The 22,483-nt window shown below is 56.0% G+C and overlaps 1 protein-coding gene across 5 annotated transcripts in view; it reads right to left on the reverse strand.

Annotated features, from left to right (window-relative positions):
• The window catches only part of CEMIP (cell migration inducing hyaluronidase 1), a 142,273-nt gene that overhangs the window by 24,821 nt on the left and 94,969 nt on the right, over positions 1-22,483 (reverse strand). For all 5 annotated transcript variants that reach the window (XM_001501771.5, XM_070266172.1, XM_023649255.2 and 2 more), the window contains 5 exons: positions 13,813-13,988; positions 11,938-12,147; positions 4,028-4,233; positions 3,245-3,314; positions 2,287-2,415 (listed from right to left, as the gene is read on the reverse strand). In XM_001501771.5, the coding sequence (XP_001501821.1) occupies positions 2,287-2,415; positions 3,245-3,314; positions 4,028-4,233; positions 11,938-12,147; positions 13,813-13,988 (791 nt within the window). The remainder of the gene's footprint in view (positions 1-2,286; positions 2,416-3,244; positions 3,315-4,027; positions 4,234-11,937; positions 12,148-13,812; positions 13,989-22,483) is intronic.

Genomic DNA, 22,483 nt, shown 5'->3' on the forward strand with positions numbered 1-22,483 from the left:
CACCGCCTCACCCAGCCTCGCTGCACACTCTCGAACGCCCCAGTTACACCCACTTTGCTCTCAGGATGTGTTAATGGAAGCAGGGGGTCTGCAGGGAGGGAGGTGAGGAGCTCGCATTGTTCTGCATTGTTCAGCTCAAATTTGGAATAAGCGTCCTCTCCGAGGTGCAGATGAGGAAACTGCGGTCTAGGGGCCTGAGGATCTTGTCCAAGGCCACACAGCCAAGTCCACGCCCAGCACCCACAGTGCTTTGGGCAGTTACGAGCCCGGGCCCCAAGTCAAGGACGACAGGTACGCATGCGTGGGAAATGTGTCTGCAGTGATTTAAATAAAACGCTTGACTTAAGTCTCATCTTTCCCTGGGACAGGGATCTGTGGTCGTCCCAGGGTCTGGTCTTGGTTCCTGCCTGACTCCAAGACAACCTCACTGTCTCATCTGGCTCCAAAGGCGCCCCCTTTGTCAGCCCCGGGCAAGACGGGGCGAGGCAGCTGAGCGACGCTGCCGGGAGGCCACGGTTGGTCTTCCCTCATCCCTGACCCCCTCGGCCTCCTGGGGAGGCTCAAACTTGGGTTTCTCCTCTTTAGACAATCGGACGGCACTGACCATTGCCTTCCACAGCTGACTCATAATGAAGCGTGGTGACACGGGTCAGAAGACGCGGGGCTGGACTCCCAGCTCTTCTCTGGGCTCTGGCTTTGGGGCAGTCCCTTCCCCTCTCAAGCCCAGTCGCAGCCTCTGTAAGTCGGGCTCACAACACCGATTTCCCAGGATGGCTGTGAGGACTGTGTAAGCTAGCCCAGGCGCAGGGTCCTGGAGCAGGACCCTCACATGGTGGGTGTGGACTTGGGGCTCCTGGGTGTGGACATGAAGCGCGGGCTTCCTCCTATGCTTACAATGAGACCAGTGAGCTCGGGGCTCCTCCCGGCTGCTTCCTGCCCTGCCACCCTCCCCCAGGCCGTCCCCCGACCTGTGCCCTGTGCCGTCAGTCCTCAGTCCTCACCTGGTTCTGTGTTGGAGACCCCCTCCCTCACATATTCTTCCCCTTCTCACCCTCCCGGAACACCGTGCACCTCGGGGCCCACCCCTGCTCACAGGAGGGCGTCTGGAGGGCGGGGTCTCCAAGAGCAGCAGCACTCTCTCCACTCCCCTCGCTGCCCCACAGCGACGCGGCCTCTGCGCCTGTCCTGCGTGACCACAGCTCTCCGAGGCCCACGGCCCTCAGAAGCGCCCACGTGAGGCCCGCCCTCCTTCTCTCTCCTCTGCCTGTCTCCCTCCTCGCCTCCCCGTCTCTGTGAGACTCTTCTTTCTCGCCTTCTGGGACACAGCTCTGCCTGGGGCTGGTCCCCATCTCCGCCCAGACTGCCCAGCGCTCCTCACAGCCTGCTCCCCACCGCCCCCCCGAGGTATAAGCACAGGTCCATTCTGAGATCATTTCTCTTCCTAATGGTCTTCTTCCTGGTCAGGCCCTTTTTTTTGATCCTGAATGTGTTCATTCCCGCTGGAGGCCTCAGTTTCCTCATCTGTACCATCAGGGATTGGACCAGAAGACCAGGCTCAACATTCAGGGCTGCGTCAATGCACTGTCCTGGCATCAGGGAGACCGCCTCGCCCCCAGAGCCGTGTCTCTGGTCCCAGCCTCGTTCCCGAGCTCCACTCCCTCCTCCCGGGACTCTGATCTTGACACTGCCCTGGCTGGGGGTCCTCGACACAGCCGAGACCCAGTCCCTTTCCCCGGCACCTGGCTTGGTGCTGGACCACAGGACTATTGACGGGTGACGAGGATGGCCAGGGCATTGCTGCTTCCCGCCTGCCTCCTCAGCTCTGCCTGGACCAGCAACCCATCTCCCAGGAACCAAACACAAGGGGACAGAGGGGAGGATGCGAACACTGGTCCACCCGCCTTCGGACCGCATCCTGACTTTCTCCAGCTTAGGGCTCAGGCCTCACTTTTCACAGCCCACAGTGCACCATCCCCTCCAGTGAACTGCAAACCAACTCGCCCAGCTCAGGAGGAGGAGGAGCTCCTGCCGCGGGCCCAGGCGAGGGCGTCTCGCTCCTCTTTTTATTCTGGCCAGATGCGAAGTCAGCACCAAGGCAGGACCAGCCAGAGGAGAGTCCTGCCTCCACGGCCAGTGGCCTGGGTGGCCTCGGAAGGCGGCTTCACTTTCTTCAAGACCGATGCCAGGAATGCATCATCCCCGCCGTGGCCAAGCAGCCACTGGCTCTGACCATCGCGATGCCGGGCTGGAAGGCGACCGCGGGGCACGCAGTCTGCACAGGCTTACCCGGTAGTTGGAATGCGCCCGGTTGTTGTGGAATCTTCCCAGTGGAATGTGCTCTGAGTAGCCGGGCGAGTACATCCCCTCCGAGGGGCCCGTCGGGACGTGGTGAAAGATGAACCAAAACCCGGTTTCCTATTGGGGGGGGCACGGGGGAGCCACAGCATCAGCACCAGCCAGGCCTCACCGGAAAGACAGGATGGCCCGGGTAGGGGTCTAGTACCACCCCCACCCATCCCTGAAGACTGCCCCCTGTGGCCCAGGTCTTGAAGGAAAACAGGGAAAAGTTGGAGGCAAACATATTTTGTGGGTCCACCCTGACTGTTAAGGCCTTCACAGGGCCCTCCCCTCTCTGCTGCCACCGCTGTGGGGCCACCGCCTCCTCCTGATGCACAGAAGGACTTCCCCTCTCATTCCACAGACACGGATGCCTAGGCCCAGAGCCAGCACCTGGGCTGCTCAGGTCCCCTGGGGGGCAGTGGGGAGGGGTGGGCACGAGCAGGGCCGTGTGGACAGACTGCCACGTCTGCATGCCGTGCGTGCCCCAGGGCACATGACCTGTCCCTGCCTTACTGTCCTCCCCTGTCAGGTGGGAGGTGGCAGTACTTTACCTGCCTCATAGGGCAGATTCATGAATTGAATTATTTTAGCCTAGAACACTGATGTGCCAGACACCGTTCTAAGCTACAGTAATTTCAATCTGATAGTGAGTTGCGACATATACTTAGTACTCAGTACTTAGTACTCATTAGCCGTGATCACCAGGGTGATGAAGAGACAGAGCCATCACTTAAAATCGGTCCATCTGACTCCCAGTCGGGCATTTTTCTTCTTCATTCCCAGCCTGACTACACAGATATCGAGACTCGGGGCTCACAGCACACATATTTCAGGATCAGCCGAGCCGTCTCCTACCCCCAGCCCCATCCCTACTTTCTGCCCAAGCATGGGCGTTTCTGCTCACCTCAGACCCTGCAGCAGCACAGTTTATGAGGTTGTTGTTGGGGTTGGCCATCCAGAAGGTGGACACAGCACTGTGGGAGGGGCAGAGATTGACAGCGTCACACAGGAGGCCGCCAGCTCCCGTCCCGCTGCACCCATGGGCCCACGTCAGGCACGCTAACATCGTTTCGAAGAGCCGATTATCAGTGATTTGAGAAACCCTTGATTTGTTGATCTGAAACCCTGTTCTCTCGTTAAAGTGTGATGCCTTTAAGCACTTAAAACTGTCAGAACTTGAAGGGGCCTGGCTCGTTAAGGTGGAAGCGTTTGTGGGTGAAGCCCGAGATTGGCTCTGAAATCAATGTAAGTGGAAGCAGCCAGGAAAGCGGCCGTTTCTAAGGGAGAGGCTGACCGCGGGGGAAGCACCTCTCTGACTCTGTCTGTCTCTGATGTCTAGAACGGATCAGTGTGGCTGGGGTCTACCTGTCCCTGCTGTGGGAGCCGCCGTGGCAGCCGCGCCCTCTCTCGGAGGAGCACGGTGGCGAAGGAAGAGCCTGAGGATGAGAACAGTAGTTCTCTCTGGACAAGAACATGCACACGAGGCAAACTGAGCAGGGAGACGTAGAAAACATGCTCCTGCCTCTCCTGAGAAGCTGGGAGCCGGCGGGGGTCGCGACTGTGAGGTCTGAGCCGCCCAGAAGCCCAGGAGCGCAGCGTCCGAGGCTGAGCGGTCACTGGGCACGTGCTGCCTGGGCCGCCCTGGCATAGGCCTGGAGTGGCGCACGGCGCAGAGAGGGGCACTTACTTGCAATCCTGCCTGGGCTTGGGGATGTACCCCGGGTAGGAGTCTTCTGTGATCGTCTTGCACATCTTGCTGTCGCGGTCGGAGGGGAGGAGGGTTCCAGCCTTGACAAGGAGGCCAAGGCAGTGGTCAAAGGTGTTGCGTTCCTCCGGCCCATCTTCCGTGAAGAAGCAGTGGCCCAAAGAGTTATATCCCACAACGTCCTTGACCTGCAGGGGTCAAGACAGGTGACATTTCACCCAGCGCTCAATTATCCATGTGCTCATTCACTCAACAAACATTACACAGCATCGGCCGTACACCAGACCCCACGAGGAGCACCGGGGGTGGAGTTGGACCTGACATGGGTGTCAGAGGATGGAGCACTAGCTTTAAAGTCCCTTCCAGCTGGAGGTGCTGGGGCTGAGGCTCTGTGGGGTGAGAAAGGGGACAAAATGTTAGAAGTGGGTCCCAGAGGACGCCATAGACTAGGTCACATGAGCCCCTCTGGTGAGGACGCAGCGAGGACACAGCTGACAAGGACTCTGTGGAGCGATTGCACAGAGAGGGTTCCACTAGGAAGGGTGGTGGGGAGGGCTTCCCCTGGGAGGCAGCCTCTGAGCTGGGCCAGGCGGGCATCTTCCAGTAGGAATGGTGTTGGTGTCCTCACTGTGCCCTCACCCACGCGTCCAAGTCAGCCTGGTAGCCCATCCTGCCCATCAAGTCACATTTGCGACCCCTGGGCCCAGAACCAGGAGGGGCTGCAAACTCCAGCTCTTCAACATCCTTCTTGGAATCACAGTCAGTGGGGGAGGCAGGACCATTCAAGACATCGAGAGACTTAGGCACCATCTTAGCCGTGCATCCAACCAGCACAGGGACCTTAGACCAGTCTCTACTCACTTTTCCTCCCACAAGTGAAGGCCCGAACTCCACAAGCTCTGAGGCCCCTTCTGTAGAATGCTATGAACTCATCAATCTCAGAACTAACTGGGGGCCTCGGAGGGCCTCCAGCCTGAGCCCTACTCCTGTCCAACGCCAGACTCTGTTCACAAGCGTCCCCAACCAACCGGCATCCTGTTTCCTCTTGAACACCCCAGAGATGAGATGCCACCCCACTCCAGAGAGGCTCTCTGTTCTCTCGGACAAGCTGCTCTCCCCTAACCTTTGGTGAGAGGCATGGGCGTGATCGTGAACTCTGTTCAGTCAACACCAAGGCCGTCCAATGGGCGAGCTCCCGTTTCTCCATGAAAGTCTGTTATAAATAGCCTGGAAAGGCGAGCAGGGGCGGACAAGGCTCAAGGTGGCCGGGACACCTGAGAGCAAGTTCAATGCCTTCACTTCAGAGGAGGACACTGACGCCCAGAGAAGGGACGCCCACCGACCTTGTGGTGGAGCCGTGTTCAGACCCAGGCCCCCCGCCTCCTGCCTGCTGTACCCACTTGCCCGCTGTCTGGATCCCACATTGGGCAGCCCTCCCTGAATGTGAGTAATGAATTAGGTACATTCTTACGCTAACAGACCCTTGAGGCTACGGGGAGGAACGCCTCATTGAAAGAAAGAAAACTCATACTGTTTACTGGGTGTCAAATGTTTTACACACGTTATCTCATTTAATCTTTATCACAACTACTGTCACCTTTCTACAGATGACACTGCTGCCCAGAGGCATCTCCCTCGCACGGACAGAAGTGAGACTTGGTTCTCCATCTGTCTGACTCCACAACTTGTGTCCCAGTTGATTCTCCACAGCACCAGAGAGAGAAGAAGAAAAAAACCCCGCTCAGTTTGTGTTGCATTTCTTTCTCCTCGTTAGCAGCGGGGTGAGGCGGCATATAGAGTCGAGAGAGAAGCACAATGAGATAGAAGAAAGCCCTGAGCTGGGAGGAGAGGACACGGGTTCAAGTCTTGGCTCAGCGATGAGCTTGCAATGACGTGTGACAGGGTGACCTCTAAAGCTCTTTTTAGCTCTAACATTTTACAATCGTTCTCCCCCAGAACAGCTCCTGGAATTAAATATTTAAACTGTGACATCACTTGAGATAGATCGATCGATAGATCCATAGACTCTAGCCAGATAAACAGACACGTACATACAGACTCCGGGGGACCACCGAGCCGCTGTGCACGCTAACCAGCGCTAACGTATGAGCTGCCTGCCATTCTCCAGCACAAAGTGTATTTTCCCCCTTCTTCTCTGGACGCCTCCTTCCCTGTTGATGCTCGGCAGTCCTGGAAGCGATTCCCGAGAGCTGTTTTAAGTCTTCAGCTGTTATTGGTGGAGTCAAGGCGTGAGATCGTGGAGGAGAAAAGTCTCAGCCCTCAGGGACTTCTCCAGAGAGGGTGACCGTTAGTCTATCGTCTGAACCAGGACATTTTTGGGAGTGAAAGGGGTGCTGTTAGTAACTAAGCTGGGACAACAGGTGTAAATGGAACTGTCCTGTGCAAATCAGGACACAAGTTCACCCCAACTGGAATGGCTTCCAACATCACCCTGGATCCAGCAGGAGAAAGAAATTGCTGTTAAAACAAACAAACGCAGACAGAAATGAACTGTACGTGTTTCTGCCCTCTCGAGTGGGTACGATGTAACTCACATCAGCGAGAGACGTGACAGCAAATATGATCATATTCAAAGGAAGACTGCGATTTCCAAGCTTCTGCCCTTTATTCTTAATTTTTTTGAGCTACTAAAGAAAACAGCCCTGGAGGGGGAGGTAAGGTGTTTTGCAGAGTGTGTTAATGAGAGTTTGGATATGCAAATAGAAGCCAGGAAAGGAAACAGAACCAAATCACTCTGCATAATGAGGAAAAGAATGTGTTTCTAAGGACAAGAGTCTAGGTTCCTCATTTGGGCCCATGTGGGAAGGAGAGAAGAGTGTAACTACAGGAATCAAGAAGTGGGTGAGACTGTGAATTCAAGAAACTGGAAAAGGAGATGAACAGAAGCCTCTCCCACAATTCCCAGAGCGTTGAGCCTGGGAGAGAGGGCAGTGGGGTCCCGCCATATACGTAGGGCGTTCCAGCCATCTTTAGGACAGCATCAAAGGAAGGGTGTCTCCCTGGGGCTGGAGGGCTTGGGGACTGACTTTAGTCCATGTGTGGTGCTCCCTGGGATTGCACAGGATACAACCTGCACAACCACACGGGGCAGCCTGTTAGGGACATCCTGGTTTTAAGCATGTTTTGCTCTTGGAGGCGTTTATATCAAAGGTAACACAGCTTGAGCAGTGCAAGAGGTGGGAAAGAAGGAAAGGACGTGTTTTCTTCTCCCACCCACACTTTGCTCAAAAAAAAGGAAAGGAGGAGAAAACAAAACTGGAGAATCCATATTGGAGTCCTTTCTCCCTTCCTCGAAAGTACTGGGATGGATTCACCGTCTTCCAGGAGCGAACAAGAAGGCGACCCGTGTGTCCTGCCCTGGGGCTCAGAAGCACATGTTCCGTGAGCCCATCTGACACCTGCCCTCTCTCCCGCAGAGGATGTGCAGGCCGCCTCCGCCCCATGTCTGCCAGCATCCTGGAGCTTTGTCATGAGCCACCCACTTCCAAGGAGGGCACCACTGATGCTGTCAACATCCCGAGAGGCATTTCCCAAACTCATTTCTGCAGACACTAACTCTGCAAGATGCGGAAGTTGCGTGAAAAAAGGGCTTTGCGGCTTGACGAGTTTGGGCATCTCTAGGACAATCAACGTTAAATCAAACGTGTTTTTACTGCAACCTTTGACGATGCTCACAAGGGGAGACCTACATGTCTCGGGGAGCCAGGGAGGTTTGCCCAGGTCACAGTTAGAGAGAGTGGCATGGTGGCAATTCTACTTAATAGCTTTGCTAATATGTCACAAACATTAATCTTCCCTAAAAGGCTTTGAGATGGTTCTGTCATCATCCTCACTTCACACCAGAGGAAACTGAGGCTCAGAAAGTGTCGCTCAGTCCCCAAGTTGACACTGGCAGGATGAGAATAGGTCACCGTGACTCCATCCTCCGTAACCTGCTGTTCTGCTGAGCCTGCAACAACAGCTACAAGGAGAAAGAGTCAGGAGTCGGACAACGGGGCGGAGGGGGCGGTGGGCTTGCCGAGGAGGAGCTTGGTGGTGATGCAGGGAGTGACGTTGCTGAGAGCTGTCACCAAGGCTCCAGGGAGCACAAGCTGAGAAGCCCACACGTTTGTCAGGTAGGAGGGGAAAGAGAAGAGGCCTTGGTGGAAATGTCAAGTTCAGACCACTCCTTCCGAAAGCAGGTGGTAAAGAAAGAGAAAGAGCAGAGGAGGGCTGCCCCAGGGGGAGGGGGTGATGGGGGAGCTGTTGGCTGAGGATGGAGGGTACCAGAATGTGTCTAAGGAGGCGGGCAGGGAGGAGCCCATGGGGTGGGCTGCCCGGGACACTGGGATCAGCTTCAAGACACTTCAGCTCTGCCCGACCAAGAACCCCCCTTTCCAATGGGCCAGTGACTGCCCCTCTGGGGTCTAGGGCATCTGCAGACGGGGGATGGCTTTAGGGGAAAGGTACCCACGATGCTACTGAGCGGCCTCTGCATTCTGAATCAGAATGAAGCCTTTGTCTGTATTTGGCCTCTTTTCATCCCAGCAGCTAAAAACATCTTTCTAAACAAACTCAGCCATTGGTAAATCCTTCAAGCCAAAATGAAGGGAGCTAATGTAAAATTCTCATGGACAGAGTCCAGCTCCCGAGGCAGCGTCTCTGCCCCGGTGGTGGAGCGTTTACAGGGTGAGGTGCCAACCCACAAAACCCCAGCTCCTGCCCAGAGATGCGGCTCCTGGGGAACCGCACGGAATGCGCCCCTTTATGCCGCTGCCTCTGGCCCACAGAGTTAGAGGCCTGCACTTCATCTGGATTCTAAGCCACAGCACTTTGGTTTCACCTTGGGAAGGCCACACGGGCCGGCAGGCCCCAAATCCTGACCCACCAGCTTGGCCATCAAGCGCGGCCCTGAGCTGAGCATGGTCGGAGCCCCCATAGCCATCAGGATGAGGCTGCAGCCGCCCCCCAACCAGGCTTGTGCAAGCGCTGTGTAGCCTGGCGTCCGGCTATCACCCGGGGAGCTGACAGTGTTCCCTCCCAGCCTGGTGGTCAGCATCCTCGGGGCCAGACAGGAGACAGCTTGGTCTGCAGGACAGCAAGGCTCTGGCTCTGAAAATCCTACTCTACTGTGGGGGCAACTCACCCCTCCGGCTGCTCAAAATGAGCCAGCCCCATGGGCAGCTCCTCGCCTGCTGCCTTCCTCCTGCTCCGCGCATCTCCCCATCCCCTGCTCGTCCATACTAACTCGGACCCCGGGTGGTGCTGCTCTCCCAGCCTCTCCCAGCCTGCATCCCGGCTGAGAAGCTTGCTCTGCCGGCTGCCCTGACGAGTGCCCCTCAGCGCTGGCCGACACTGACCCCCCTCCCAGTGCCACCTGCCCTGCTTCCCCCACACAAGCCCCCCCCACCCCCGTGGCTGAGACCTGGGCTCTGAGGAGGCTCTGCTGTTACGAAGTCGGCCGAAAGCATTCAAAAGTGTTTTCTGAACACATTTCAGAAACATATTCAGTTCATAACAGAACAGCCGTGAGGGGTAGTCATCGTGTTCTCATAGCACATCCGAGGAAAGTGAGGACGTAAGAGATCACACAGCCTCCCCACGGTCACACGGCAAGTGGGTGGGACAGCATAGCCTCCCTACATGTGCGTGTGCATGTGTGTGCTTGCGTGTGTGTGCATGTGACCACCTTGAGATTCAGAGCAGCTTCCACTCAAACCAACCTGCAATTACAGGCTCCCAGTATTCTTGTCTCTTTCTTGTGACTAATGTTAAACGTAGGTGAATCTAAGCTAAATTTGAGGACGAAGGTTTAGAACCAATGCTTCAGGCGGGTAAGGCTCCTCAGACTCAGGCCTGTTCCCTTTCTTCACTTCCACCCCGTTCCTTCCACCACATATTCTGGGCTTAATCTCCAGCCTGAGTGAGAACATCGATGACTCCCTTCACGCATTCAGTCAGCAAACTGCACGGGCGAACAGAACAGACCAGACGACTGCTCCGGGCGCAGTGCGCCAGGCCCTGGGCCCAGCAGCCCCCTCGCCCTTTACTCCTCAACCGTGTAGGATGGGACGTCCTGTCCTCCCCATTTCACAGAGGAGGAAACAGAGGCATCAGGGGGAAACGACTGGCCCCAGGCCTCACGGCTGTTCAGCAGCAGAAGCCAGACGGCTCCAGAGCCTAAGCTCGTCCTGCGCCTTATATTGCATCCCCGACGATCTGAACTTAGTGTAAATCCTGTTGTCTTTCTGCTTCAGCCAGAAAAATTCTCTTTGCTTCTTCCTTGAGCCATAAAAAGACTCCATGTTTCCAGCAACTGCTCCACCCACAACCCTCCAACTACCTGCTGGGAGCCTCGGCCCAGGTCCCAGCCAGCACCTGCACGCCGGCCAAGCCAGGGCACTGGGTCTGCCTCCCTCACGGCACCTGCGCCTCACCGCCCTGTGTGTTTGGGGCTGTTTCCCCACTGGACCGAGGAGGGAACTGAGGTTTGGAAGGTCAAGTAAGCTGCCTGAGGTCCCACAGCTCGTAACCTGTGGACCAAGCCCTTGAACCCAGGCCATCCAGACGGGGCCCCGAAGCGCAGGCTCTCCCCCTGTTCTCAGTGGGGTTTTAAACAGAGCCAGCAGGCACTCTTAGAACACAAGGAACTGACAGTGGCTTCACCAGCCCCTCGCTGACCGGCCGCCTCAGCTGCCCGCACCACACGCCTGGTGGGGGGGCTCCACTGCGTCTGTGTAAAGCAGGGGTCCCCAGCGCAGATGCCCATGGGGGCCAGTAGGCAACACGATGAGTGGCTCCGGCCTGGGGACTTACTGTAATGCGCTAGGTGGGCACAGGGCACACTGGACAACGCAGGCCGGGCCTAGCGGGGCAGCTGTGTCTCTGCCCCGATCCACCGAGGCCGGGCAGGAATGTGGGTCTGGTGCCGCCAGCTCAGTCTACTTTCCCAGAGGAGCCAGGAATCCAGATTTTTATGTGAAATCTCTTAATTTTTAAATGATGGAAACTAATTCAAATGTCTCTTTAAACGCTGTTTAAGCAAACGATACACACCTGGTCACAGGGTTGAGCTCTCAGGGTGTCGTTTCGTGATGTGTGGTTTTAAAAGCTCACAGAAGACATAAGTTTAGTACGTCTAAAGAAAGTCCAATTTAGTGTCAAATCATCAGTTTAGTGTAAAAGATTATCAGAGTTTCTCCAAAGCTGCGTTAGCCGAATAAGACACGAGCTGGACTCAGCTCGCAGGGCGCCATTTTGTAATGTCCAGTTTTAAAAGTTTATAGAGGATGTAAGTTTAGTTCACTTAAAGAAGGATCAACTTAGTGTAAAAATTAGCTGTTCAGATGAAGACAAGCCTCTGACACACACTCCAGTTTGCTAAGGAGAGCCCTTCTCCCAGTTCACTTGCTCTGAAGGACACTTGGTTCCACAGAAGAAGAGAGCCCACTGCTCGCTACCAGCGCCCAAGTCTGTGGGGCCAGCGCCACAGCACAGGGTCTTGGCATCGTCTCCTGGTCTGCGGTCAGCTGATCTGTCATGCCCCAGTCACGGGATGACCCTCGGACTTCTCATCATCCTAACGAGGCACAGCAGGAACTAGACTCCCGGTGACCATAGGACACTAACTACTCACCACCTCTGTAGTTGGTGCCCTTTCGCCAGGACACACCCCTATTATCTCCTCCTTCTTTTGTTGGTGACCTGCCCTCATCTGATATCATCCTAAAATCTGAGCTGAGGGTGGTTCAACCCCAGCGGCCCTGGACGCAGGGACGAGACCCAAACTGGCCCAGGGCCAGTGGTCCCTGGGCCCAGCAGTGAGCTGTCAGGTATCAGGGGAGGGGGTGAGGGGTTCTAGATCTTTGCTTCCCCGAGAAGGAGGCGCTTACCAACAAGCCGTTGGAGCCATGGACAGTGACACAGCGAGAGAACGTGTGGTGGATGGACAGGTCCCTGACGTACGTGGGCGGGTCGTAGCCTCCCCTCTCGTCCACGTCGCCTGCCAGGTGGAAGTGGATCGGGTACTGGCCCATCAGCTGCTGGCCCATGTGCTTCAGCTCGACGCCCTCCAGGTGGGCCGCCTTGAACCCCAGCGCGAACTGGGAGAGGAGAGCCGAGAGTCAGGGGGAGTCCGGGAGGCGCTCCCTGCCCCCGAGCTGATGCCCACATTCCAATGATGCACATGCATTGTCCTCAAAGTGCATCATTAATGCCCGCCTTGGATGCTCAGTAAGTCAAAGTTGTTCTCTGCACACGAGCTACGATGCCTGGCCTTCTTACCCTGAGGGAGACGAGGCAATGCTCACACCTAGACATGTAGCAGGGCAACGAGCTGCTCGCAACCAAGCAGTACAGAGGGACCGTGCGGTCGCTGGGGCTTGCTTCCCCCTCTGTTCCTGCCCCCTGAGCCAGTGAGGGTTGTGAGGAAGGCATAACGCTGAGATAACCTGGGTGGAGGCTGACAAAAGTCACACCCCGGGAGGGCTGGGGAATCCAGGATGGGGGGGACCACAGGGCATAAGAGCCTGTGCCATGTCCACCATCTGAGGCCCCCCCCGGGGGGGAGGGGACACCGAGCTGGGAGTCTCCGTGAGCCCATGACTCTGGGGCATGTGTGTGAGTTGTGGGTGCTCCACTCGCTGGGTTTATAGCGCACGTGGAGCCATTTGCAGCTTGCTCAGGGAGCCACCTGACCACACTGAGTGTCTACACTCCAGGAGCTCTCTGTGCAGCACACTCCGAAATGGTTCTTGTCGAAACTTGGGCTCAGCCAACTTCTACTAGAGATGGGTGATCTTAAGGACATGCTAACCATTCCTTCCAAAAGTAGGTGTCAACCCGAGTGCCAGCCCCAGCCATGGCTGCTCTGGAGAGCTGTGTTGAGAACGATTCTGAGGCCTGGTTTGGGCAGGGAGAGTCTGCTCACTCAGGGATTCCTCTCGGGACCGGGAATGGGGTTGCAGCATCCTGTGTAACGCAAACCTGCTATCTCTGCTTTAGTCTCTCTCACGAGACTCTCAACTGAGGACAGAACCGCCACCCCCCCCCCCACCCCTCCCCAGACACCAACTGGAAGTATGCGGAGCTGTTTTCGGTGGTTGCAATGACTGGGGAGCACCACTGGCATTTACTGTGCAGGGACCAGGATGCTAGAAATCCCATAACATAGGCCTGCAAGACAAAAAATTGTCTCGCCTAAAATGCCAGTGGGGCACCCGTCGTGAATGCTGTAAGTTTCACTCCACTGTTCTTCTCAGATGAGCAGAAAGTTTTTCTTGTTTCTGTCATCACCTCAACTCTCCACCAGGAAAATGGGTAAACTTAATGCTGGAATTTCTCGTTCCTCTCCCCTGCTAATCACTTATCTGTATTTTAAGGGCTCTATTGTAAACGTGACTTTCTGTGCGTTAAATGCCAGTTCTTTTAGGAAGCGATCAGGGTTCAATAATGAAGAAAGGGAAGAAAGCAGTGGTTGGGGTTGAAAATCAGGAAGGCGGGGAGCACAGTGTGACTCATCCAAGGTGACTGGGGAGTAGAGAGACGATCCCAGCTTGGCTCCATCATCTCTCTCATTGCCAAGTATTGTCAGGCCAAACAAGATGCCGATGGATAATACGTAAGACTTCTCCAGTTTCCAGAAGGTACTCTTCCCTTGGTCCTGGTCCCGCTCCTCCATCCGCTCCCCGGCCAAGAACCCCCGCCCACAGACTGGCATTGTGGGAAGTCTCCTGGTTGGGTCGTAGCCCAGCCCAGCAGACCCGTACCTTGATGTGGCCCCCAAAGGTATCAAAGTTGAAGAAGTTGCAGATGTGGTTCGTGTAGGGGTAGCACTCATCTTCCATCTCCCCCATGATCACGATGTTGCGGCTCAGGAGCCCGACCTCGGCCCGCATGTCCACGCCGTCCACCTCCCCCCCGATGTGCAGGTACACTGGCTTCCCTAAGGCAGAAATGGGGGAAGGTGGGAGGTCAGGGGTGCCGCCTGTGCCCACTGCGTCGCAGGCCCCTGCCAGGTGCTTCCACTCTGCTGCCTGTGCATCACCATGACCCACGTGCATGGTGGTCCCCACGGCCCCCAGTCCCCCATTTTATGGAAGAATGAAGCCCAGGGAAGTGAAGTTACTCATCGAGCCAGGATTCACAGCCATGCATGCTGAGGTCAGAAGCCCACGGCAGAAATGGCTGTTTGTCCCCCAATGCCTGTCCCTCTTCTGCTTTTGGTACTAGGATCTCCTGCATGTGGCACGTGGCTGGCACATGGCTCTCAGGAGAACCACGTTCCCCAGCCACCATGCAGTCCCGTGTGGTCATAAGATGGGCAGAAGCGACACGTGGGAATTTCAGGTGACCCTGCCCGTGCCCTTTCCCTGGGGGCTGCAGTGTGGATGTGCATTGGTGGGCCAGCCTCGCCCAGGCAGGCGAGAACCATGCCCCAGAGATGGCGGAGCAACGAGAGAGAAGACGCCTGGCTCTGGATGACCCCACAGAGCTGATGCCCCGGACCGCCTACAGCTGGGATTCCTGTGGATGTAACACACATCTCATCTCTCTTTAAAGCCACTGCTATAGGACAGGGCAAATCCATACTCCGTTAGGCAGGCAAACCACTGTTCTGCTTCTCTCAACCTCATGCACAGTGTGCGTCTACACTGCATTTTCAAGAAAGCCAGGTGGGCGCTTCTGTGTCCAACCCTGTGGCCAGGTTTGGGGTGCCTGTACGGAACTACATAGAACTGTGGAAAAGAGCTTGCACCCCACTCCGTATTGACCTCATCACGACCTCCCTGCCTCCCCCTGGCCTGGAGGAGAGGATGCTCTCTGTCTCTGTCTCTTCATTTGGGTTCCTTATGCTCTGTTTTCAAGCTCACCTAGGCCTTCCAATTCTTACAAAGAAAAGACCTTTCTGCCCATCTCACCACCCCTTGGGCTATTGTCAGCCTCTCTCCTGCCTCGGCCAGAGTCCCTGCACTTGTGGTCCGTAGCACACGCCTCCGTTTTCACTCTGCTGTCTCCCTCCCACTGCTCCACTCGGCCTCATCGAATCCACTTAACTTCTCCCTTCCAGGCTCCTCCTCCTCCACCTGCAGCGAATGCACCTTAAGAAAGGTGCGGGGTGACAAGAGTTTGTAAATTCGAAATTGTCCTTGACTTACAGCCCCCATCTCTGCCTCCACCATGATCCCAAGTTGTTTCCTGGAATGAACAGATCTTAGCCTGCCTCCAGATTTGGCCTGTCGGTGACACTGCTGACCTGGGTGGCAGGCACTCTCTCCCAGTCGAGGATGCAATTACAGAAGGCAACAACCTCTGCTGTGGGTTCGCAGCCTGAACCACACCACAGACACTGCCCGGTTTGTACCGTGACCTTGACTGGAGCCACAGAGCACAGCTCAGCCCCAAGACACCGCTGGTGCCCACACGCAAAGGCCGTGGTCATGGTGAGCCCTGAGCAGCACCCACTGACAGTGACCGCACGCTGCTCTCTCTCCCACGGGCAGAGCCGCTCCCCGTCCACCCTTCCCGGGCACATCCTGTGGGTGGGTCTGCAGTGTCCTCAGGAGGCTTGTTGCTTTGGGATTCTGCAGACTCAGGGAGATGGTGGTTTGTTTGAAGCATCTTAGTTCAAGATGAGAAACTGGTGCACAGCAAAGCTGAGAAAACATCCCTTTTGGAACTGGCATCAGCTTCCTGTGGCCGCTGTAACAGATCACCACGAACGTCATGGCTTAAAACAATAGAAGTTCATCTTCTTACAGTCTTGGAGGTCAGACGTCCAAAGCCAGCTTCACCCCGGCAGGAGGTAAGGTCTTGGCAGGGCCGGGAGAGTCTGTTCCCGGGCTTTTTCAGATTCTAGTGCCGCCCGCACTCCGTGGCCTGTGGTCCCTTCCTGCATCTCCAGTGGCATCACTCACCCTCTGCTTCTGTCATCACATCACTTTCTTCTCTGTCTGACTCTCCTGGGCCCCTCTTATGAGGAGCCTCGTAACTCTACTGGGCCCACCCAGATAACACAGGATAATCTCCCATCTCACCAGCCTCAACTTAATCACAGCTGCAATGTCCCTTCTGCCAAGTAAGGCAACATTCACAGGTCTGGAGGATTAGCACGTGGGCATCTTTGGGGCCATTATTCAGCCTACCATAGAGGCCTTCTCAAAAAAAGTCTCAAGTATGGGGCCAGCCCAGTGGTGCAGCGATTAAGTTCTCACATTCCACTTTGGTGGCCTGGGGTTTGCCAGTTCGGATCCCAGGCACGGACCTATGCACTGCTCATGAAGCCATGCTGTGGCAGGCATCCCACATATAAAGTAGAGGAAGATGGGCATGGATGTTAGCTCAGGGCCAGTCTTCCTCAGCAAAAAAAAGGTCTCAAGTATTAAAAAAATTAACTTTACAAAGAGTCTATTTACTGTAATATGCTCATATCCCCAAAGACATCTGATGCCACAGGTCTGTGCCCCCTCTGAAGAGGTCAGGAGTAGACGCCATGCGGGGGCTACCAGGGTTCTGGTACAAAACAGGGTTCTGACATCAACCCAGGGGAGAGACCTTGAAACAAGTTAGCTTTGCCAAGTCCTGGGGCCTTTTCCTCCAGTGCATCCCACTGTGGCTTCCGGTCTGGGTCACAGGCCACGAGTCTACAGCTTTAAGGTCCAGGAGCAGGGTCCCCTCTGGCCAGCCACATGTGAGCCTCTTCTCCCACCCCTGGCCAGTCTCCACCCGTCGGCTCTGGGGCCTTCACAAGCACACCAGTTACGGGGCCTTACAGCAGAGTGGGGGGTTCTGAGCGGCCCCTGCGGAAGGAGCCAGACAGCAGCTGCCCCGGAGCAGCGTCTGTGGCTGATGAGGGAAGAGGAACACATGAAGGCCACCTTTAAACACCCACGTCCAGCAGCTGATGCGCTGGGAATTGACTGTCACCCTGATGGGGGGTCAGACCCAGAGGGGCCTTCTGCAGTCACTTCTCCAGCTCCCCAGCTTCTCACTCAGGGAAACGCAAGGTCGGACGGTGCTGAGGGCTTGCCCAGTGACCCAGGAGAGTGCCAGGCCCAGGACACAGGGCACACGACTCCCAGGAGAGCGCGCCCTCCGGGGCAGCCGTGACTGAGGCTGGGGGGCCATGTCTCTCACCACCAGGTTCTGGCTCTGTGAGCGAGCGAGCGCTGTGAGCCGGGACCTTCGCCGTGAGCACCTCCTCATCCATTCTGGGACTCGGTGACTGTGCCCCAGGAGAATGCGAGGGCTGTCTTTCCAGAACTGTTTAGTCTCCACAAACCCTCGACTCTGACTCTGAGGCTGAGCACGTCACCTCGTCTGCAGGGCCAGGTTCTCTCTTGACGGCCCAGGAGTATGCGCCTCCGGTCTCTCCCCCGGGGGGTCTGCCGCACAGAGTGGAGCCAGCAGACCAGCAGACGGCCCCCAGCTGCCACACCTGCAATCAGCTGTGCTCTGTGCTCGTGCCAAGGCCTGTGCTTCTTGGGCTCCTCCCAAAGGTGGAGCGTGGCAGACGGTCTGGAGCTGGGCCGTCCCCGCCCCGCACAGGCCTCCCCAAGAGGCGGCCTTTGCTCTGGAGCCCCCGTCCCTGCTGAGACTTCCTCAGAGCTGCACTGCGGTCTGAGCTCCTGCAGCCTGATGGTCCTTCCCTCCCCCCTTCACAGGCATCAGACCTGCATCCCGGTCTGATGCTCTCCCGGCTCCTCCCACGCCCCCCCTCTCCTTCCCCACAGTGAAGCTCTTGCACATCTAACTCTGTCTGGACACACCTTCCTGCTTCGTTTTTCCCTCGCCAATGGAAGATCTTGGGGATCAATAAGGAGACCAAAGAATTTTCAGCACCCTCTGCCTCCCTGCCTTTCCTATTCTCCCAAACCATCCCAAACCGTCTGCCATCCCTCCCTGGGGCATCTGTCCCTTAGGATTTCTTCCAGGCCTCGTGCCTCCAGGCATGCGAGATCCAGACCCTCTTCTTCACTGCTGGACACCCCCACGGACAGCGTTACCGGCAACACCCAGAGAAACCTCCAAAGGCTTCCTCAACCCAGCAGGTCCTTGGACGGGTCTTGAGGTACAGAAGGATGAAGTCCTGCCAGCCCTCAGGATGCACAGAGTAAACCCCGGACGCCGTGAGGCTCATCGGCCGTCACTCCCGTATGTCCCCTTCTGCTCCAGCTGGACCGGACCGCCCACACTTTCCTGAACAAGCCTTTGCTACTTCCCATCTCACAGCTCTTCTCTGAGCGGCTCCCTCCAGCTGGGACAGCCTTCCCCACCTTGCCCAGGAAGCAAATTGCTTTGTCCTTCCAGACCCAGCTCCGCCAGCCCCTTCTCAGCGAGGTCTGCCCAGCCAGCCTCCACGCCGCCCTGGTGTCTCTGTGTGGCCGAGCGTGTATAAAAGCGTGTGTGTGTGTGTGTTGGGGGGATGTTAGAAGCAAAGTGAAGGTGAGAGTGAAAATGGGGCAGAAAATGGAGATTTCCAATTGCCACAGCAGGAGGTGTCAGGAATCATGCTGTGGTTGGCAAAACTCTGAAATATTTTTTTAGATGATTCACACTTTTTCATCACTTTGCTATCCTCATCTGTTTCCCATCAGAAAACTCTTAAAATGCAAAATGGCCTGTTTACTGGAATGGGGCATGGAGAAAACAGGATCCAGGAAGGCCATGTCCCTGTCCACGCCCAGCCTGGGGAGGCGACCACAAGTGATGGCTGGGGTGGGGGCCCAGGGGGCTCAGTTATGGACGAGACCGAAGCAGGTGCATCCTCACTCCACGTCAGTGGTGGGTGGCGAGGCAAAGAATGGGCTTGGGGCTGAATAGGAGAAATGCGGGCCTCCCCTGGACACACACACACACACACCCCCCACCTGGGGCATTTCCGGTGCTATCCACCAGGAGGCACTGTTTTCACCTAAGCCCCAAAGCTCCTGAGCAGAGTGACGTGGATGGTGCACTCCCAGCCTAACATCTTTAAGGGAGGAAGGTGGTGGGCTGGGAGTGGGGCTGGTGGAGACTCAGACACAGGCAGAGCTTCACCAAGGCGTGGGAGGGTCCTGAGGGGTCCAGCCTCCTTTCCTCCCTGGTGCTCGGGGCCAGAGCAGCCACCTCCCTCTCTCTCCTGCCTTAAGAGGCCTCCAGAGGCAGGTGCACCTGTCAGTCAAACACTGTCAAGAGGAGCAGCTCTCAGCTCACACACCAACTGGCGCAGGGGGAGGCAGGCAGCTCCTGACATCACAGCTGCCCCAGCGGGACCTGCTCAAAGGGAGCCCCCTCCAGTCTCCAGGGTGCCCAATGTCAGGTGTAGACGAGGCCCAGGGGTCTCTCCCGGGGGAGCTGCTCCTTCCACCACACTCAGGGCTCACGGCAGGCTCTCCCCCTCCTCGGAGCCACAAATGCCATGCAGAACCACGTCACCTCACGGTGACCAGTGACATCAGCTCGGACCGTCTGATGCCGCTCCCGCCAAGAGTCCAGGTGGACACCTGACATCCCGGAAGGACTGTCCACATGTACTGTCCCCGGGGGACACAGAGTCATCTGGGGAAGACCCAAGGGTTCACCCTCACTGTTCTCCTGCAGATGGGGAGCTGGGGAGCGTTTTGTCACCGGGGACCCTGTGGCCCCAGAACTCACATGAAGTCCCAAGTCACCATGGCGGCGGCTCCCACTGTCTCCCGCCCCCTGCAGCTCTCCTGTTCGCCCCTCCAGCTCAGCTCCTCTCCTGTGGCCAGAGCACCGCATGCTGGGCCCAACACAGGTCTGGGCACCTGGCCGTCCCTCTCTGTGCTCCTCGGGCCTCGTTAGCTTCTCCTCCAGCTCCAGCTCTCCGCCCCATCACACACTCTTCTCAGAAGGCTCCCACGCCTGTTCTGATTGGACAAATCCCCCTTTTTTATGCCCCTGTCACAGTCCCCATATTCCTCCTCCATAGCATTCTCCCATTTGGGATTTTCTTTCCATCGGGATGGCTCTTTGCTGGGTGTCCCTTTCTACCGCGGGACTGCGGGCTCCCTGAGGGTGGAGAGCGGGTCTGTCTGGCTCACCCAGCGCCCCCAAGGCTGGGTGCACAGCCACATGGTACTCGCGAACTGTTGGCTGAATGAATAAATGATGAAATGCTCCTTCTGCCTCCCCATGCGTGTCCTTGCGAAGGGAGGAGCGAGGACGCCCGGACAGCCCGGGGGTGGAAGAAGGGTGGGACATGCACCCTCACAGAAATGGCCTCGGCACCTCGGGGCCTCCGCAGGCCTACGGCACACCCCGTGTGCTGCTTACTGATAACGATAGACACAGTCTGCTTCTCCCTCCACAGCCCCCTTCACCTGGGTGTCCCAGAGGGGCAGAACAGACAAGCTGTAAAATCCACGTTTCAACCAGTGGCCTCTGTGCCACACCTCCTCCTTCCTTCCAATTTTAAGCTCAGTTGCTGATTTATTGCCCCTAATACGACTACTAATAGCAGCTGACATCGACTGAGTGCTGACTGTGTGCCAGCACTGTTGTAAGCACCTCCACACGCAAACTCCCCACAAAGTACGTGTGACCATTATCTCCATTGGACAGATGAGGAAACTGAGGCAGGGGGAAGTCAAGTCACTGTCTGAGGTCACACAGCTAATAACTGGTGTTCCTGGAATTCAACTCCTATGGTCTTTGAGCCTCTTCTAAAAATTCTGCCTCTACCAAAAAAGAAAAAAAGCCTTTCTCAAAATGTATTCAGAGAACGTGACCAACGGCACGTTGGGCATCTGATATCATGAGTCAAACTACAAACAGAGGCACATCGAGCGTCTTTGCATCAAACGCTCCCAGCGTTGCTGTTGCTGCTATGTAGCATCCTTCACATGAAGACGCACATCCTTCACATGTTGGACAATAACAGTTAAATAATTTGTGAAGTTTCTTTCTTTGCTCTGGCTGCCAGGAAGCTCAGAGATACATTTCATAGTCTATTTCAGTAGCTTGTGCCAACTTCAGTTTCCCTGCTTTCTGCTGAATTGATTCTCTTTCCATCAGTCTTTCACTCTTTGTGTGTTTTTTTTCCTGGATGAAGACTTTCTTGGATTTGAGTTTGTTATAAGATACCCTCCAACCTTTTTCAAAGAAGGTGGGGATTCCAACCAATTGCTGTTTAAACAGGCAGACTGTTACCTCGTCAAGGAACCAACGTCTGGTCGTCTCAGCCTCTACCCTTGGTGGCTGCCTCCTTCCTCTCTCCAGCCACAGCCACCAGGCCAGCATCTCCCAGAAACATTGCCAACCTTCCTTTTGCAGGATCTGAGTCCTGGGGTCGCCGCCCTGGGACCATAGCTGTGGTGTTTCTGGGCCACCTCAGCCACGTGCCCTCCACGGTCTCCTTCCCCCACGAGCAAAATCAGGGCTTTGGACTCCATCACCGTTTTTCAGCTTTTTTCACCTTTGCTCCCCCAAATTCTTTCTCGAGCACGTCCCCACCAGCCAAAAAGATTGTGCTGCATTTTACTTTCTGAAGTCTTATTTCCAAAATGATAGGTATTTGGGATATATTGAATACGCTATTTTGCTCCACAGTCTTCCTCCTACCCCGATTCTAACACTTCTCCAGGCACAGTGCTCCCGTAGCAGCTGATATTTTTAATGCCCAGTATTGATGCTCCTTTCTTCTGGCAATACATCCCAATTTTCCTCTTGGGAGTGACCCTTTCTCCATCCAACACAGTCTTAGAGCGACCATCAAGGAGGGTGCCCTGCCTCCTCCAAGCCACCAGCCCATCCGTGCTCCGTCCCTGGGAGGTGACCTGAGTGCTACAGCAGAGATGGACACGGTTCCTGCGGACAGTGCTGCCCTGAGGATGCTGCCCTGGTCCTGGTCCTTTTGCAGGCTGGCTGCTGAGCTTGGACTTTAGTTTCTAAGTTGAATAGCCTCCCAATGAGTTGCTTTCTAGGTTAAGATAGTCAAGCTGGATTCTGTCACTTACAACCAAAGACGCTAATTGATACATAACTCTCTCTACTGAGAATAATTGGCCTGGATGGTCCTGGAGGTCGCTTTGCACGTATAACAATCTATGACTCCCGTAACCTCACCTACCATAAATGACGGGGCACCCAAGTCAAGATTTAGGAGAAGAGAAAGGGAAACACAAAAACTATAGAAAGAAGAGATTTAAACTCTAGAAAAAGGAGATGTACAATTCTGTGGTAGATTCCATCATTGCCTAACAAACATGCCCTCCCTCCCCTCAGTCAGGATGGGAGAAATTGGCCTCCCCACCCCTTCGAGCTTGACCGTGTGATTTCCTTTGGCTGACAGAATGTCGGGGTGAGAGTGAGCTACCCTGAGCCCAGGCCTCGAGCATCCTCCTGTGTGTCCATTCCGCCCTCCAGGAGCTGTCCGCCTCCCCTACGAGAAGAAGCTGACCTGGGAAGAACAAGAGTCGTGTGGAGCTGATCTGAACC

This window comes from Equus caballus, chromosome 1 (assembly GCF_041296265.1).
Source record: "Equus caballus isolate H_3958 breed thoroughbred chromosome 1, TB-T2T, whole genome shotgun sequence".
NCBI classification, from domain to species: Eukaryota; Metazoa; Chordata; class Mammalia; order Perissodactyla; family Equidae; genus Equus; species Equus caballus.